General features: G+C 48.9%; 2 protein-coding genes across 2 annotated transcripts; one reads left to right on the top strand and one right to left on the bottom strand.

The window, feature by feature from the left end:
• The first annotated feature begins 4147 nt into the window (after positions 1-4147).
• LOC123098463 (ABC transporter G family member 22) lies at positions 4148-10969 on the top strand. Its single transcript, XM_044520450.1, has 9 exons — positions 4148-5159; positions 5271-5488; positions 8197-8352; positions 8445-8628; positions 8702-9022; positions 9109-9396; positions 9518-9802; positions 10212-10319; positions 10470-10969. Exons 1-9 carry the CDS (start codon positions 4512-4514, stop codon positions 10689-10691), a joined length of 2430 nt encoding a protein of 809 aa, XP_044376385.1. The 5' UTR covers positions 4148-4511; the 3' UTR covers positions 10692-10969.
• A 1302-nt stretch (positions 10970-12271) lies between these two features.
• On the bottom strand, positions 12272-17016 carry LOC123098462 (cell number regulator 13). The gene is made up of 8 exons (XM_044520449.1): positions 16695-17016; positions 15895-16572; positions 14916-15334; positions 14553-14659; positions 14068-14139; positions 13701-13807; positions 12994-13087; positions 12272-12611 (listed from the first exon to the last, which is right to left on the bottom strand). Exons 2-8 carry the CDS (start codon positions 16291-16293, stop codon positions 12562-12564), a joined length of 1248 nt encoding a protein of 415 aa, XP_044376384.1. The 5' UTR covers positions 16294-16572; positions 16695-17016; the 3' UTR covers positions 12272-12561.
• Between the last annotated feature and the right edge of the window lie 1912 nt (positions 17017-18928).

Genomic DNA, 18928 nt, shown 5'->3' with positions numbered 1-18928 from the left:
AAAACCACGGCACATATTCTGAATCGGATGGATTACACACCGTCTCTAGAATGACACGATATCTAAAACTAGTCAAGAAATTGGTCCATACATTTTCACCGGAAAGTTTACGCCTGGTACTCGAAGGGGAGGGGGGGTTTGTAGCATGCTAGGACGGAGACACGCGCTCCCCCTCCCCCTTTATTTTGGCTTTTGATTTTAATATTTTATATCTTCAGAACAAAAAGCTTCAAATTAAGTTTTGTCCACATATTCGTGTTTCTGGTGACGAGGGCTTTCAATGAGATCTATTTTGATGAGTTTTCTAAAACTTCTTTAAGTTTCAACTTCTAAAACAGTATGAGAAACCAATAAATTTGTAAGTTTCGGAACCTACTAGCGACAAAATGATAAGTTTTAGAAACTAAAACTTAAAATTAATTGTGCCCTCATGCGAAATCCAACGACTTTGCGGATCGCGAGGCAATCGGGTGGCTGGCACGGCTTGGCAGGTGTGTGGCCCTACACCTACATACCCTACGAGTTTCCGGTACTCAAATAGCGTCACGAAAACAACGCCTACGAAGTTGTTGCCACCATCTTGCCACAAAATAATATTTCTACGATGTCCCGATTAGCATGAGAGTCGCGGAATAGGATGAAACCGACACATCGAACAATTGTTGAGATGCCAGATCTACTTGTGGCGATACATAGCACACCCGAACTATCACTGAAATACAACAGATATTCATTAGACTTCATCATCGTATGGGCGAGAAGCGGGGGAGACTACCCCGCGGGGACACATGGCCACATCGCATGTATCACCTCCAATAGCCTCTTCGGCTAAGTTTCCACAACCACCGGCTCCATCGGTCGCATCACTGTGTGTATCTATGTCGAAGGGGTCATGAAGAATGAGACGTGGACGATGTACGGGAGGTTGGCCCTTACCAGACCAGGTCATGATCTAGTCCTCCCTGCCCCTCCAACCCTCTCGACGATCAAAATGTGAAAAGGCATCACGCTGTCGGTCAACCAGAACCTCCGTCCCCAGCCTTTGTGGATTGGAATAGGGTCAGATCCACCACCATCGCTGCCAGCACCCTGTCCCTGTAGCCATGGCCCATGGCGACACGACAACCACCAATAGGCACATGGGCCGCCGCCCAGCAGTCCGGGCTCCACTAAGAGCATCTCTAGTAGACCCCTTAAAGCTACGACCCTTAAACCCCGGATAAGGGCCGAGAAAACCATGGTTTAAAGGCCGAAATCGGCTGCGGCGGAACAGAGCCCGCAAACCCGGGCTCTGGGCGCTGTTCCGACGCAGCCGATTTCGGCCCTCAAACCACACAAAGCAATTGACTGCGATTTTGACAAATAAAACACAAATTAAAATCTGAATATTACAATACAACAGTCATCCAAATTACAATAATTATTCAAATCTAAGAATTAAACTTATAATCAATACAAGAATTGTCCCGAATACAACAAGATACAAATCACGCATGAATTAAATTAAATGAATTTAAAATGGCAGGTTTTATTACTACCCATGCCTTTGCCAATGGTGCTCAATGAGATCGCCCAGAAGCTGGTGGTGGGTGTTTGAGTCTTCAATTTCCCGGTATGTCTGAGGAAATGCTTGTATGCGGTCAGGGTTTCTGGATGGCTTCACACGGCTACCGACATTGTCATAGAAGAACTCCAAGATCATATCCCTCTCATCTTCGATGGTCATGTTGTGAAGAATCACACAACATGTCATGATGTTCTTCAGGGTTCGCTTGTCCCAAAAACGATCAGGACCACAAACAATGGCAAACCTAGCTTGCAAAAACCCAAAGGCTCTTTCAATATCTTTTCGCTCGGCCTCTTGTACCTTTACAAATTCAATTTCCTTCCTAGTTTTGGGTTTCTTGATGAACTTGACAAATGTAGACCAAGAATGGTAAATACCATCAGCAAGATAGTAGCCATTTGTGTACTGATGCCCATTCACCGCGTAGTTGCAAGCAGGAGCATCGCCATTAGTAAGTCTAGCAAACAAATGAGACCGATGCAACATATTGATATCATTGAGAGTACCCGGCAAACCAAAGAAGCAATGCCAAATTCATAAATTTTCGGATGCAGCGGTCTCTAGCACAATTGTTGCATCACGTGACTTGCCACAATACTGCCCGTGCCATGCCTTCGGGCAGTTTTTCCAAGTCCAATGCTTGCAATCAACGCTTCCTAGCATGCCCGGCCAACCTCGCTTCTCATTTGTTGCCATCAACATTTTAGTGTCTTCCTCGTTCGGTGCCCGAAGATAGACAGAACCAAAGACACGGATGATCACTTTGGCCAACCTACGCACTGACTCAATTGTAGTATCTTTGCCAATACAAAGATACTCGTCGGCATAGTCAGTCAGCCAGAATGCCATATGCAATCACCCGCATATATAGCTGCCGAGATTTTTTGATATGCGCTAAAACCCTTCGGCTACGGCGTTTCTCCTTTGGGTAAAAAACCGAGAATTCCTCGCAAGCTTGTACTATTTTTACGAAGATGGATCGGCGCATTCGATACCTTCTCCGGAAGAGGTGCGGCGGATACGTAGGTGACGCCGCGAAGTAGTCTTGCATGAGCACCTCGTTCCCGAGATGGCGGATGCGAGGGATGCAAAGACGGCCGACGGTCGATCCTCCCGCGTCTCTTTCTGTTCCTATCCTCGAGCTCCTTCACGGTGAGGACCGCCACCACCATCTACTGCCGGTTGTTCTCGAGTAGCGTCTCTATGTCTGAGTCGAGGATGAATCCTCAAGTAAAAATTCCTCGCAAGGGCTCAAATCCATCTACAAATCGCAACGGGTTCGCATGAACGGAAGTCCTTCGCTAAATCAAACTTGAAGGGATAGAAAAGGACTCACATGCGGATCCGGGGCGGGCGGCGGCGACCCGGGGGACGGCTGGGCACGACGGATATGGGGCGGCGGGGACCCGGGGGCGGCTGGGCGCGGCGGATCCGGGGCGGCGGCGAAGCAGCGCGCCGGAATCGAAGGCGGCGGGTGGGCGACAATGACGGCGGGGCTGCAGAAGGGGGGAGGGAACGCGCGCGGGCTGAAATGTCCCTCCTGCCAACTGCTTTCGCAATATACATGGCATCGACAGGGCGGGAGGGGGGCTGTGTTTTCACGGGTCGGGGGGGGGGGGGGGGATTTACCGCGCCCGTCAAAATTTTTAAAGGTGAGGGGCGTTTAAGGTGTGTGTTCGGACCGTTTTTTCCGCCCAAAACTGTAAAGTGACGGTTATTTTACAGTTCAGCGCAATACAAGGGGTCTGGTAGAGATGCTCTAAGCCGCTCGCCAGCCGCAGGGCTCCCCGCAACGAGGGGACGAGCCAACCGTCGGCGGCGGCCCGACTGGCCTAGCTTGATGGCTTCTCCGACAACGACGAGATAGGCAGGAGGAGATGGGACGGGGTGGCGGGGGCTAGGGTTGCGCCCAAGTCATTCTCGACCATTCAGTCCATATATTGTTACTAGTTGAAGTTCACATGAACAATTGAGTTGTGTGTCTGACTATGGAAAGCACAAAAGCGCGTACGTACTTGTCATTTGGGGTAATCTAACAAAACTTAGCGTACTCCTCCTCCCCATGACCAAGACCTTCATTGTGAGGATGAAATTCAAGGCCTCAGTCTAGCCACTGCTAGGATGCAACTGTGCCTTGGTAAATCAGTTTCGTCAGCACGTAACAAGACAGTGAAGGTGAGTGAGAAAACTCGGTGCCGATCGATGGAAACACGATCGATCAATATCGTCCACCATTGTGCAGTACGTACGAGCAGCCCACATGATGACCGATTAATTGCGCTGTACGTGCGATGATTATGGGAAGCATAAAGCCAGGGGCGTTCGTACGTTCTACGTACTGTACGTGAGTGTGAACTGTGAAGTACTTGGACTCCGACTGAACTGGGGTCAGCCGTGCAACTGTTGGATGCGTACCGCCCGGCTGGTTGAGCCGTCCGTGAGGTCACCTGGCACGTCATGCGTGCGTGCGTCCACGTTAGCAAATTACTGCTCCGGACGAGCCGATCCATCCATCCATCCATGAAAAAGCAGCAGGCACGCGCACGAGGATAGGCCAGCCAGACGGATTGGCTTCGGCGCTTGCGGCGACGGCGACGGCGGGCCGGCGGGCGATGGACGGGCCCCGGCCCTACCCCGTCGCATCGCGCGGCGCCGCTGGTACGCGCGGCGCCTCCAGCCGGGCCGATGGGTGCCCTGGGAGATACGGCGTCGTGAGGGGGGACATGTGCGGAGGGTGGCAGCCCGGGCGCGCCCAGCCACACCCCCACTTTCCCGCGCCATCAATGCGCGGCGCTGCGCTGGCGCGCCTCCGCCCCTCCGTTGCCTCCGCCCGCTCCCGCACGTCGCCCTCCCCCCTCCCCATCGTCCCGCCGAGCATGCAGCTCAGCTCAGCTGCTCGTCTATCGCTCGCGCTCCCCAGCCCGGCCCTGCCCTGCCCGTATGTATGTATATATCACCTCTCACGGCTCCTGTAAAAGCTACAGTTGTACCTACCTGTCTGTCTGTCAGAGTGTCTACGACACACACACGTCCTCTACTCTGCCTGTACGTTGGTACGTGGTACGAGCTGGTGATCGAGGTTGGTCGGGCGATGGACTCGATCATGGAGCGCCCGATGGTGGACGGCAACGGCGGGACGATCGGGCGGAGCAAGTCGGACCAGCTGCCGCCCGCGCCGGCGTCGGCGTCCACGGCGCAGTCGCTCAGCCGGACGGCGTCGGCGGAGACGGTGCTCAGCACGGCCGACGTGGCCAGCCTGTCGCGCAAGTCCAGCTTCGGGAAGCGCTCCGCGTCGGGCGGCAGCGGCGCCGGCGGGAACAGCCACGGGCGCAGCCACATCCGCAAGTCCCGCAGCGCGCAGCTGAAGCTGGACATGGAGGACCTCGTCAGCAGCGGCGCCGCGCTCAGCCGCGCCTCCAGCGCCAGCCTCGGCTTCTCCTTCACCTTCACCGGCTTCACCCCGCCGCCCCAGGACATGATGTCCTCCGCCGAGCTCGCGCCCTTCAGCGACGACGACGTCGACCTCGAGGCCGCCGACACCACGCGCCGCAAGAGCCTCATGGCAGAGCCCACCCTGCCCATATACCTCAAGGTACGTACAGTACTCCACTTGCTAGTACACCAAAGCAGAGCAAAAACAAACACATACAACTGACTCCTAAACTGAGTACGCCGGGGCGGCCATTGCCATGCATGCATGCAGTTTGCGGAGGTGAAGTACAGGGTGGCGGTGAAGGGGACGCCGAGGGAGATACTGAGCGGGATATCGGGGTCGGCGAGCCCCGGCGAGGTGCTGGCGATGATGGGCCCCTCCGGCAGCGGCAAGACCACGCTGCTCAGCATGCTCGGCGGCAGGGCCACCGCCGCCGACGGCTGCATCTCCTACAACGACGAGCCCTTCGGCAAGTCCCTCAAGCGCAGGTAACTTCACATAGCCAGTTCTATCTACCCAGTTAACCCTAGCAATCGTAGCTAGCCAAAGCTAGAGTAGGGCATGCTTAGTTTACCTCTCATTAATTAGGCCCTGCGACGAATAATCTCTCAATAATCAAATCGCGTGGCGTGGCTTAACACGATGGATGCATGGGAGGTGCATGAGGTACGTGTAGCCCATGCTACAGGTACGTCACGTACGTGTAGCCCATGCATGGCCGTTGCCTGTCAGAAGTGTCGATCGGCTAATAAAGGAGCCTTAGCTAGGCACGACTCACGGTTATCCTGCTAATCTGTCCTGGTCGATCTCGTGGCTCTTGTTCTTCCCTCGCTTGCCGGCAAGATAAAAGGTGGCCTCCAGCTGCCTTGTCTAATTAAGTGAAGACTCTTTTTTTCTTTTGAGATAGAGGCTGCAAGTAGCTTGACTTGTCAGTCTACCGTTGCATTATTTTTCTAAGTAGTTAGGTTGTCACTACGTGCTGTCTGTGTCTTGTGTCTGTGCCTGTCTGTGTGACTAGAGTGGCAGTTTTTTTTTCTTCATCTTGGAAAAAAGAGTGACGAGTTCTTTCCCGTTTTTTGAGTTGACGAGTTCTTTCCTTATGAGCTTATTTTTGGTGCAGTTTTTTAGGGTTCCTTTTCGGTAAATAGCTGGAAAACGTTTGTTATCAACCGGATGAAAACTGCCTCGCTTAAACCGCTCGCTACGAGCGACACGTGTCCCGGTCAGGCCCGCCCACGATCAACCTTATCTTCTCGTCTCTTCCACCTGACTCGGTCGATCCCCTTTCTCTCCTCGTCCCCACCGCCCGCTCCCTGCTCTGGCCGCCGCCACCACCGCACGGTCTCTACTCCCGCGGCCATGGATGTGCTCCAAGCAACGGCACCCAAGCTCCAAATCGATGCGCCTCCCAAGCTGCCAATGCGCCGCTACCCCCGGCTGCAACGCGAGCTGTCCAAGCCCACTTCCCGGCGCTGCGTTTGCAGCGCTCGTCAGTGATGCGCGATGGGGGGTCGCCGATGACTACCGGCGATGCAGCACTGACGCCGCTGCAGAGAGGCACAGGGGCGCGGTGATGCAGCTCTTCTTCGGTGCTACAACAGCTGCGTTGTGTCGCTCGCCGGGGCTGCAATGGAGCACCGCCGCGGTCATCAGGCTGCAATGGAGCTCCGCCGTTGATGCATTGGAGCGCCGCCGTGGTCATTAGGCTACAGCGGAGCTCCGCCGTTCGCCGTTGATGCATTGGAGCGCTGGCACGGTCATCGGGCTGCAATGGAGCTTCGTCGGTGTTGCGTCGGCGACCGCGACGGGCCAGCCATGGCGGTTGCAATTCCGGCACTGCAATGGAGCTCCGCCGGTGCTGCGTCGGCGACTGCGACGGGCCGGCCATGGCGGTTGCAACTCCGGCGCTGCAATGGAGCTCCGCCGGTGCTGCTACGACGACCGCGACGGACCGGCCATGGCGGTTGCAACTCCGGCGATGCAATGGAGCTCTGTCGGTGCTGCAACGGGCCGGCCATGGCAGTTGCAACTCCGGCGCTGCAATGGAGCTCCGCCGGTGCTGCTACGACGACCGCGACGGACCGGCCATGGCGTTGCAATGGAGCTTCGCCGGCCTCCCTTGGAGCTTTTGCTGCACCCCTGCGCTGCATTGGAGCTTCGCCGGGGCTGCGATGCAACATCCGTCGCCGGCCACCTGTGCTGCGATGTAACATCCGTCGTGGGCTGTCTTGTGCTGCGATGCAGCCCTCACCGGCGTTTGCTGCCGTCGGCAATGTAGCAGCGAACTGCTGCGTGTGCTCGGGAGGAAGAAAGCGACGGACCGACGAACTCGGGGGAGGAAGGAAGCGACGAAGCGTTGACCCATCGAACGGCTTGGGCGGGATAGATCGGACGGCCACCTACCCGACGGATTTCCTGAAGAAATCAGCCGGATGACGCCTAGCACCGGCCTAGATAGCTAGGTTTTTTATTAAAAAAATGAATGGGATTCTAAAAAAAATGGTAAGGTTGTTTTAGACAAACATGGTAAATAGAGCCAGTGATGGCAACTTTGGCAAGTAAGGGTATGGGCCCCTGTGGCTGGGCCTCTTTTGGGCCAGGCAACGCGCGAGAGGCCTGCTCGGCGAGCCGGCGAGTCTTCTCAAACTCCGGCGACTCTGTAGGCATCTCTCCGGCATCAGGACATTCGCCGTCGCCTTCCCCTAGTGTCCCGATCCTTCGTCTCTTCGTGTTCCCTTCACCATCGTGTCATGACCCTGTCGGAAAGCTTGGTTGCCACCACTAGCCGGGTCCTCTCTCCTCTACGGCTCTACCCATCACCACAAATGCCAAGACGACCGACGACGATCTCTTGGGCGCCGCTCATCATGGTTTAATCGGTGGCTCAGGACTGTGCTTCATTCGGTCACGATAGTGAGTTAGATCAAGTACCTGCTTCTTGGTCGAGCAGTGCGCGGCGAACCCACCTGCCTACAATCTGTTCGGCAAAATTCCTGACCCAGTTCAGTGCTCCATAGTCCTCCTGGTTTCTGGTTGTCGACTGAAACCAACTACAGTATATTGCTTGTCGTCATTGCATGCACTCTTTGTTGGAGGATTAGGATTAGTGAGGCTAGCAGTAGGCTTGGATGTCTCTCGAGTTGCGATGCCATTGCTGTTCTGACATAATACAATTGGAATTATACTTGGCTTGCAGGATTGGATTTGTGACTCAAGATGATGTTCTCTTTACTCATCTTACTGTGAAGGAGACACTAACATACGCAGCATTACTTCGTCTCCCAAGAACAATGACAAGGGAGCAAAAGAAAGAACGGGCAATGGACATCATATATGAACTGGGCCTCGAGAGGTATATACTGCATATACTTTCTTTGGTTTATATGCATATCGCTCTTCTCTTCTCACAAGGCAGCTTGGTTAATCGTGTGAGCGTGTTTGAAGGTGCCAGGACACTATGATTGGAGGATCTTTTGTGCGTGGGGTTTCAGGGGGTGAAAGGAAAAGAGTTTGCATCGGCAATGAGATTATAATCAATCCATCTTTGCTTTTCCTTGATGAGCCGACATCCGGGTTGGATTCAACTACAGCACTTAGGATAGTTCAACTTCTACATGACATTGCTGAGGTAACATGAAAGTAATTACGCATTGGCTGTCCCAACAGTTCAGTTGAACTTTAATTATGTTTATTTGATGCAGACTGGGAAGACAGTGATCACCACGATCCATCAACCATCCAGCAGGCTGTTTCATAAGTTTGACAAGCTTATCCTCCTGGGCAGAGGAAGTTTGCTCTACTTTGGGAAGACAGCTGAAGCCATGCCCTACTTTTCATCCATTGGATGCAACCCGCTCATCGCAATGAACCCAGCAGAGTTTCTACTGGATCTTGCCAATGGCAACACTAATGATGTTTCTGTTCCTTCCGAATTAGATGACAAGGTGCACATGGAAAATCAGAATCTGCAGGATACTAATTCCAAGATTAACTTAAGGCCATCAGCACAAGATGTTCATGAGGTGAAGACATGAAAGCAATGTGCTTGTGTGTGAGTAGACAAATCGTTTTAGATCTGTACGAATAATTTGTATGTGATTTCATGCAGTACCTTGTTGATGCTTATGAGCATCGAGTGGCATATAAGGAGAAGAAGAAGCTTCTAGCACCACTTCCGATCAGTGATGATATGAAGGCAACAATAACATCTTCGAAACGAGAGTGGGGCACAAACTGGTGCCAGCAGTATTCCATCCTCTTCTGTAGAGGTCTCAAGGAAAGACGGCATGATTATTTGAGCTGGATGAGAATCACCCAGGTCATAGCTACATCAATTATCTTAGGTTTGCTCTGGTGGCACTCTGATCCCACCACACCAAAAGGTCTACAAGATCAGGTATATGCACACAAATAATTATTTGATACATGTAATTGATAATTAAATTGGTCAATTTAATACTTCTACAACTAATTAAGGATATGTACCATCATAAGATACTGCCCTCTCGTCTATGCAGGCAGGCTTACTGTTTTTCATAGCCGTGTTTTGGGGTTTCTTTCCTGTGTTTACTGCCATCTTCACATTCCCTCAAGAGAGGGCAATGTTGAACAAGGAGCGTGCAGCTGACATGTACAAGCTCAGTGCATACTTCTTGGCCAGAACGACAAGTGATCTGCCACTAGACCTTTTCCTCCCAGTCATATTTATGGTGATTGTCTACTTCATGGCAGGCCTCAAAGCAAGTGCCATGCGTTTCTTTCTTAGCATGTTGACTGTCTTTCTCAGCATCATTGCTGCTCAGGTATGGCAGTCAAAACTGGTTCAGTCATACAATCAATGCCCATGACATCTCTTATATTGCTGTTTGTGAACTAAGTAAACCTAGATATTTTATATTCTGAAAGTTTTTTCTGTTATTTAACCACGTGGCCACCATACATGCACTAGTTAAAAAAAGACTTTATTTTGGATTAATAAAACAAAACGAACATCAAATTCATGTTAAATAGTAGGCCTCGAAATAAATAGATGGCAAGCTATTTTTTTCCTCGGAAAGAAGCACACCGTTTTCTAGTCTATCATTTCATCAGATGTGTTGCTTATAAGTAAAGGAAAATGTTTCCTAATCTACATGATAATATTACACGATGCCTCAAAAGAACATTAACAGTGATTTGAAATCTATGACTCAAGAAGGAAGTTGTATGCAGGGACTAGGACTGGCAATTGGAGCTACCCTCTTGGATATCAAGAAGGCAACAACTCTAGCTTCAGTCACAGTCATGACATTCATGCTAGCAGGAGGGTTCTTTGTAAAGGTGAGAGCAAGTACCATTCACACCTATCAACTGATATAAAGCTGAATTATTACTACTACGTATGGAAGGGGCAAGGCTGAATTATTGCTTCTTGAACAAACACATGTCTTCAATCTGGCTATTTGCCCTCCTTTTCCCTCTGATCTGCAGAGAGTTCCGCCATTCATATCCTGGCTCCGGTACCTGTCCTTCAACTACCACACGTACAGGCTGCTGCTGAAGGTGCAGTACGACCCCGTGCCGGACATCCTGATGACCTCCGTACCTCTGGATAACGGCGTGACAGAAGTCGGAGCCCTGGTTGCGATGATCATCGGGTACCGGGTGCTGGCCTACCTGTCCCTCAGGCGAGTGAAGGCTTCGAACGGCTAGCAGGTCAAGTGAACCGGAGGGCACTAGCTCCTAGTTCTTACCGGCTGTTTTTGATTGCATGTAGGGAAGTCTGTATTTATATTTGCGCCACGAGAAGATGGATCTTTTTTTCCCCACTGTTCTGTCTTTCTGCTACGTCCAGAGCGCGAGAAATGTACTGCCTGTTGCTAGTTAACTCGTGGAACAGATTAGAGAAGTGGTAGCAAGTGCTAGCCATTAACTGTCTTCTGAATGTTGACACCACATGTTTTAAGTGATTATTGGAATGTTACAGTGAAGCCGGCGACTTCAAATCCAAAGCCCGATGACCTCCGTGCGCCCAGCGCCGCCGCCGCAAACCCTCGGTCATGGTGGCGGCTCTACCTCTCCTGGTCACAGAGGTAGCCGCCGAGGTCCGGCAACACACCGACAAGTGAGCTCCATGTAGCATGAAAAATACATAAAAGTTGTAGTAGGCAGTCTGACTATGTACGCTTGCTCTAGGCCTATAATTGTTTTGATGGCCCCTTCCCTTCAAAACCAGTATATAGACTCTTTTGCACAGTTTTACTTTTGACGGGAAGTTTTATAGAGTTGATATGATGTTGTTTTCAAACACTGTCCTAGGGAGGCCAACATAGCAAGAACATGGTTTAGCTAGTACTAGAATACAATCAGCCTTGGTGGTGAAAGAATCGAAAAAAAATTAACTTGAGCCGTAGGATCAGAGATGGATGGCGCAGATGCAAGTTACAAAACATATGCACCGACAAGTTTTAGAACTTACACCAGCAAGTTCAAAAACTTACTACCTCTGTTTCTGAATGTAAGATCTTTTGGCAATTTAAATTGAACTGCCAAAAGGCCTTATATTTAGGAACAACGGATATAGCTTTTAGTGTTGCATGAACTTAAGGTGTCAAATTTGATGTATGTGTTGTAGCAGACCAAAAATAATGGGTGACCAGGTCCTCTCAACGGAGAGGCCCAGACATACGAGGGATCCCCTGACGTGGGTTGTCCTGCCATTGAGAGACTGACACATTGGTCCCATCAAGCGCGGAGCCCACCTGTCAGCGACTGAAAGGCAGGGTTGACTACGTCAGAGGATCCGTGTCCTTTTTGGACGAGGATCCCCTGACGTGGGTTGTCCTGCCATTGAGAGACTGACACATTGGTCCCATCAAGCGCGGAGCCCACCTATCAGCGACCGAAAGGCAGTGAAAGGCAGGATTGACTACGTCAGAGGATCCGTGTCCATCATTTTTGTGGTATGGGGCTGTAAATGCTCTTACATGACTGGTCGCCCTATGTGTTGGAGAAGTACAAATGTTCACGTGTGGTCACCCTTTGCAATTAAATCATGTTATGTTTCTTGTCAAAATCCCCTCTTGACTAGAATGAACATTCCAAACTGTGAGCAGTGGATTTTCTTCAAATCCCTCTGACCCATATTATTTGTTGCTGATTTAGTACAAATCGAAGGAAGTATTGTCATTCAGGTAAAAACATGGTTTTTAGCCAGTTTCCTTGCTAAATGTTCAATTGTGTTTCAACTAAATGGTAAGGCAGGTTGCTCGGAAAAAGAAGGGGAAAACACGAGCAGAAAACCACGTCCTCTTCGAAATATAGACAACAATGGCAATGTTAACACCGACTCTAACCGGCCTGAGACTGAAGAGTTTAGTTACTTTTGACAAATTAATCGAGTTCTAAGACCCATAATACCAAGATGACGCATAAATACAACACAAACAGTAGAGCATGTTGGACGGGTATCACTACCATGGCAGTACGGTTTCTGACAATTTTAGGTCAATATCTTTAATTTACAGGAGTCCAGGCCTCTCGCGGAGCTGCTCTTTTTTTTTAGGGATCGCAGAGTAGCTGCTCAGTGCTCCATGTACTGGTGTGCCGGCGGGGTTATCTTTGTCTTCCCTCCTGCGGGACATTCAAAATAATATTCCATAAAACAAAGCAATTTGAATTGTTTCTATCCTAAGCAATGAGACTTCAGTATTGTATCAGCTTGATTATATATAAATTTTTCTCTGTCATAAGTTTGTCAAGAGCACATTTTGAAACAATGCTAGTGTCTATTTGGATCCTCTCCGCTCAACTGCGCTCCTGAAGCGGACGGACCGGCGCCGAACGCACCAACTCCACGGAGTCAAAAGAGCGGAGCGGAACAGCATGTAGCTCATTTTCACAGAGTGGCTAAAACCGAGCTCCTATATCAGTCCTAACTCCTATCGCATGCTTAAGTAAGAACTGAAGATCATAGTCCATGGTTCACTGGTGGGCATGGGAATAGGAAACTCACCGTATGCACCACGAATCTCTACTTCGCGCCATTCTTGAACAAGAGCACAGCAACAGCACATTACATGTGAAAGGAAATCGTCACAACACCCTCCCTGTCAGCAGCATACAAAGTCAGAAGTTCAGGTACTATACAGGGCTGTGAGTTCGATAGTATATATGAACACTCTGGCAGGTAGTGTTAGGGACTTATATCAAACGTCTGACACTGGCACTGGACAAAGAGGTATAGTACTCCCTCCATTCCTAAATATTTGTCTTTCTAGACATTTCAAATGACTACCACATACGGATGTATGTAGACATATTTTAGAGTGTAGATTCACTCATTTTGCTTCGTATGTAGTCACTTTGTTGAAATCTCTAGAAAGACAAATATTTAGGAACGGAGGGAGTATTATTTAAGTTACTCTATTAATAATCATAAACCAGATGTTTCCCTAACATTAATCTAGTTTGGCAATTCAGTTAACTATGCCGTGTCCCCCGCAAAAAAAATGCACATGTAACATGGACAGGTCCCTGGTGTGTGTTTCGGGGAGGGGGTATAAATCAACTGGTAGCAATCAGTTAACTATGTGTTGTCCCCCGCAAAAAAAAAAAAAAAAAAAAAACTGCACATGTAACATGGACAGTCCCTGGTGTGTGTTTCGGGGAGGGGGTATAAATCAACTGGTAGCAATAAATTAGATGTCCAGGAATATTTACCGCAATATTTAGCCTTTGACGAAGCTTTCTCCTTACACAGCAAGTGTAACAGCAACAAGACAATATGAGGGAGTACGCCATAATATCATTGCAGGCTTCTCCGGAAGCTGACGACAACACAAAGTAACTATGTAAATCAGTCTTTAGTTACAGGGTAGTTAGGCTCACATAAGTTGTGACTGCATTATTTTTGGAAGTAGACCTAATGTAGTATAAGATCTTTGTTGCCATGGAAATTTTGATTTATAAGATGCTCAGCACATTAGAAGATTTGGCAAATGGTTAACTGATAAAAAATAGGTGCGTGGGAATTTGCTTGTCATAACTCTGCACAGGTGATGTGATAAGTTTAAGAGAATTTTCTTACACATGGGCTTGTTCTTTGCGATTGAAGCAATTCTTGAGAACGTTCCACATGGAAAAAAGAAGGTCTTCAGACCTGTGTTATCACAAGCAGACAAACAGCAAGAAAAATATGTAAGAATCATTGCGATCACTCATAAGCATCAAGTATACCTCCTCCCATATTGTTTTTCACACATTAACGGCATTATCTGAAGAAGTGTTAAGAATAGCAACATCCTATAGCCATTTATGTTTTTTTTTCAGTTTAATATGCATTCCACTGCATGGATTTCAATGTTGTGTTCAGATTAAAATGCCTCAACATAGAGTGCCGAACTACGCCATCAAGCATAAACTCTGTGGTTATCAGTATGTTAGAGAGTGATTTGACAAATGTGAATATCTGTGCTTGAGATAGGATGTACAGAACTACAAAGATAAAAAAAACTCAGTGCTGAGCATAATGATTAAATTTCCTTTATACACTGAGAAAACAAGTAGACATACACAGAGCTGGCTCTGAACAGCAACCAAGTAAATCTGCATGCCACTCATCACTGTATGATGCTGTACTCGAGACCAGATCATGGTTGTAGGGAACAGGTGAAGAACTCCTGCGTACAATGAAAACTATCAAGGGTCTTATAATATGGAAGTTCAATTTGTGGAGGGTAACCTTCAAAACATCATAAAAAAGAGCCCAGTTATCTTCTATCGGATCAGACAAATTGAAGCACCAAATAACAGATTTTCAAATTTTAAACCAGGCACACGAATTCATGACTCCCAAAATGGTTAATTACTTCTGTGTTCTTTGAAACGATATCATACATAAACAGGCACCAAGAGAGTCTAGCTAAACTTACTAACCGTGGTGCAACATAGGCATCTTTTTGCTTCTTTGGAGAGTCATCATCATATGATTTTGCACTGTCTTCATTAACTTTTGTGCACTTTGACTTGGTTTTCTTGGTCACCTTAGCATCGGTACTTTCATCTGGAATAGAACTTTCCACGGTTCTGGTAACTCCAAGCAGGTGATGAATAACCTCGCACTGGGCCATATCCATGTTGCTTTGTGATCTTTGAAGCTCCACCTGGAGCTTCTCACTTTCCTTTCGAAGGGCTTCGTTGAATGGCAAGTTTGGATAAGAACAGGACAGGGTCTTCTTGAGCACTATCGAAGGATTTGTACTAGGGTCAGGGTTTAACAGAGCTTCTTGGACCTCCTTGTCTTCCTCGTCAAGAGAGTATTCACATTGATCCCTTTCAATGTACTCAATTCGCTCCTGAGATAAGAGAAAAATGATGATCAAAATAGGCCTTGAAGCCAAAATGATACAGGGAGAAGCGGCAAAAGATGGTAACAGTGGACTAATCCAAGGTCACATGTTCAGTGACCCACCAGACCTCATGGCCTGACTTCCTAGTAGCAATTCAATCATATTGATACATAAACAATGAAAACGATGATCGCCAAAAAGCCGGTATGTTTTTAGTCTTTACTCAAATGAAATGAGAGAAGGAAACATTCTACAATAGAATCTTTTGGTTCACAGCAACTTCCTAGACAGTCGGCAGAAAACAAGACACCCCACCAGAGCACTCACTCAGGAAAGCCACCAATTCAATCATATTCCACCAAATCTCAAAAGGCACACCACCTTTTTCTCTAGACCAGCATGTAAGTAGGAGTATATCCCAGCAGAATGGAATCAATACATAACAAATCAACATCTCCTAAAAGCCTAGCACCAATCTAGGTGTCTAATAACACTATTATAGCACAAGTAGTAGTAGAGTGTAGTAAACAAACAATTAGGTTTGGGAGAGGTGACTGATTACCGACCCGCACGCGGGCGTTGTCGACGAGCGTGATGAGCGGCACGAGGCGGAGGTAGTTGTCGATCTCGGTCTGCGCGGTGCGGAAGCGGTAGACGATGTTCCAGCCCATGGCGAGGAGGTAGAGGTAGGAGCGGTCCTGGCAGGAGTTGACGAGCAGGTAGCCCCGGCGGAGCGCGTCCTCGAGCTGCTCCAGCGGCTCCCGCGTCTCCGGGTACTTCTTGAGCTCCGACACCCGGAGCTGCTCCAGCAGGCCGCCGATGAGCTTGAGGTGCTGCGCGAAGCGGCGGCAGTTGCTCTTGTGCATCCGCGCCGTGGCCGCCGCCTTGACGATGAGGCCGATGAGGCGCACCGCGTCCAGCCCCGTGAGCTGCGCGATGTTGGCCAGGTCCCCCACGTTCGCCATCGCTGCGGCACCGGTTTCTCCCTTCCCCCCGACGAATCACCCGATCTCCTTGGTGGCGCGGAGAAGCGGAATGCGGCCGGGCTCGTTAATCCGCGCGCGGAGCGAAGATCGTACTATCCATCGGCGGCCCCAGACGATCCGGCTGGAGATTCTGGGAGAGCAGACGCTGTGCGGCGGCGGGCGTAGATCTGCGAGATCGCTCACTCGCGCCGGCGCGCCAGCATTCCCCGCCTTGCCATGGTCGGTGGGTTTTCCCCTTTTCGTCGCCTGCCACAGCGGCTGCAAGGACGGGGAGAAATTAATGAAGAAGATAGAGATTTCCGGTTGCGCCGCAGAATTTGCACCGGAAACGGCGAAGTGTGGCCAAGAAAACCGGTAAAGAAAAGCTCGTCAATTCTTACCTCTTTCTTTAGCTACCTCCTCCGGCGAGCAATTAAGCGGGCAGGAGTGGCAGAGCTGCACGCGACGCTATCTCCCTCGAGCGGCGCGACTGAGGGGAGGGGCGAGGACTGGAGTGAGAGCGGAGGCAATGCCGCTGCAAGTGGGAGAGGCGGCAGGCGTAGGGAGGATGAGGGAGGGGGCGGCAGCGTGGCCTCTCTCCGTTTCTTGGGTGGTGGGTGCTACTGCGGTAGCTGGCACGAGGAGAGGAGACCCTGGCTGGGTGGCTTTTGGACGAGCTCGCTCGTTCACTCCACTCTCCACTCTCCACTCTAGGACCGCCGGTAACAGCCAACCACCCGATGTGTCAGTCAGCCGGAGTCGCGTTTATACTGGACAGGCGGGCGACTTTACTTGTACTGGTGTCGTGCACGGTGCAGTTCTGGGTCACCGCGAGACGTGCCGGTGCGGGTGTGGTGGACTGGTGCGGCGCAGCGTTCCTCTCCGTCTCCGGTCTCCACGCCGCGGGAGCGGGCTGCGGCAGGTGTCGACAAAGGGATAGTAGTTTAATTGCTGCCTGCCTCGGAGCTTGTGCGCTGCGACGACGCACTCGCAGGACCGGCCACGGCATGGATGGCATGGCAGGACCGGCCAAAGCGCCCGTGAGGCGAGGTGCGCTGGTGGTTGGTAATTGCTGGCCGCTGCTTTCGTTTCGTGGTTTCGTTCGGTGGTGCTGCACTTTACTACGCCCCGTTGCCGCCGAGGCGAGGCGCACTGCCAGTTTTTGTCCGCGGGTGCGTAATGTATGTATGCTGTGGATGTGGAAGTGAAGTGCCACCGCACCGACCGGGGCCAGCATGCACGAGCGGGCGGGCGGGCGCGCACTTACGTGAAGCGCCACCACGTAATGTATGAGCTCGCCCGGCGCCCGCGACGCACCGGTTCTCCCGGTTCCTAATCGCTTCGGTTCGTAGTTGACCGTTGACTTTTTGAAAAAAATTTGGAAATTTCAAAAACTTATAAATTGAAAAATAGTGTTTACGGATTTGAATAAAAACTCACGGGTTCAAGAAAAAGTTCGCGCGTTTGGAAAAGTTTATGAGTTTGAAGAAACTTCACGGGATTTGTTAAAAAAGTTCACGAACTTTTAAAAGGTTAACAAATTTTAAAAAAAGTTTGCAAATTTGGACAAGTTCATGCATTCAAGAAATATACGTGGATTTGAAAAAAAGTTCGCGGGTTTTAAAATGGCTACAAATTTGAAGAAAAACGCATTTGCAAAAAGTTTGCCAAAAAAGCAAAATGGAAAAAGAAAAAACTGAAAACATTGTCTGAGAACGTTTCGGAATAAAACAAGAGAGCGACCGCTTACATGGGCTGATCCATTCTTTGCACTACGAAGTGACCGAAAATTACGGCCGCGAAGGACAGAAAAAAATAAATAAATGGGCCAAGACCAAGGTGGAGGGTGTTTGTGCGTCGGTTTGCCAAATAAACTTTAAGAGCACTTAAGGCGCCTAATAAGGTTTGGATCTGTTCTCTCGGATAGGACCCCGTGGAAATAATGAAAAGGTATATTTAAAAAAAAAGAACACACACTACTTAACTTTTTGAAAAACTCACTATGAATTAAAAATGTTCATGCAACGTCAAAAATATTATTCAAATGATTTTTAAATTGTTCATATCAGTTTTTTAATGTTTGTGTGTTTCAGAAATATGTTCGTGACATTTTTACAAAATGTTTACAGAGTGTAAAAAATTGCATAATTTTGGAAACATGTTTCGAGCAATTATAAAAATTCTATGACTTTTTAGAAATATTTGACACTTGAATAATGTTCATGGATTTTTTTAAATGTTTCATCTAGGATAAAAATCATCATGTATTTTAAAGTTGTTCAATGTGCATTTGACGAATGTTTAACACTTAAGAAATGTTTCTCATTTAAAAACAATCATGGCATTTATGAAGAATATGTTCAATGTGTGTCAAAAAAAGTTCACCATGTATTTGAAAAATGTTCAATGTGCACTTGACAAATGTTCAACATATATCAGAATAGTTTTCAGTGAGTATTTGAAAAATGTTCAATTTATATGAAAGTGGTCAAAACATACACAACTTTTTCAATGGGAATTTGACAAAATGTTCAACATGACTCGAATAAAAAACTGTTCAATGTGTATATGAAAAATGTTTAATGTGGAGACTAAATATGTACAATCTGTCTTTTAAAAAGTCAATGTGTATTTG

Source organism: Triticum aestivum, chromosome 4D (genome assembly GCF_018294505.1).
Source record: "Triticum aestivum cultivar Chinese Spring chromosome 4D, IWGSC CS RefSeq v2.1, whole genome shotgun sequence".
Lineage (NCBI taxonomy): Eukaryota > Viridiplantae > Streptophyta > Magnoliopsida > Poales > Poaceae > Triticum > Triticum aestivum.
The sequence above is the reverse complement of the archived record's forward strand: the minus strand, read 5'-3'. Positions and strand labels throughout refer to the sequence as shown.

Excerpts from the sequence above, each read along its gene's own strand:
- LOC123098463 (XM_044520450.1), top strand. The coding sequence starts at position 4,512 with ATGTATATATCACCTCTCACGGCTCCTGTAAAAGCTACAGTTGTACCT. Across the intron at positions 5,489-8,196 it reads GGCAAGTCCCTCAAGCGCAG|GATTGGATTTGTGACTCAAG; the intron begins GTAACTTCACAT and ends CTTGGCTTGCAG. Across the intron at positions 9,397-9,517 it reads CAAAAGGTCTACAAGATCAG|GCAGGCTTACTGTTTTTCAT; the intron begins GTATATGCACAC and ends TCGTCTATGCAG.
- LOC123098462 (XM_044520449.1), bottom strand. The coding sequence starts at position 16,293 with ATGGCGAACGTGGGGGACCTGGCCAACATCGCGCAGCTCACGGGGCTG. Across the intron at positions 14,660-14,915 it reads GATGCCTATGTTGCACCACG|GAGTTCTTCACCTGTTCCCT; the intron begins GTTAGTAAGTTT and ends CATTGTACGCAG. Across the intron at positions 14,140-14,552 it reads CTGTTCAGAGCCAGCTCTGT|GTCTGAAGACCTTCTTTTTT; the intron begins GTATGTCTACTT and ends GTGATAACACAG.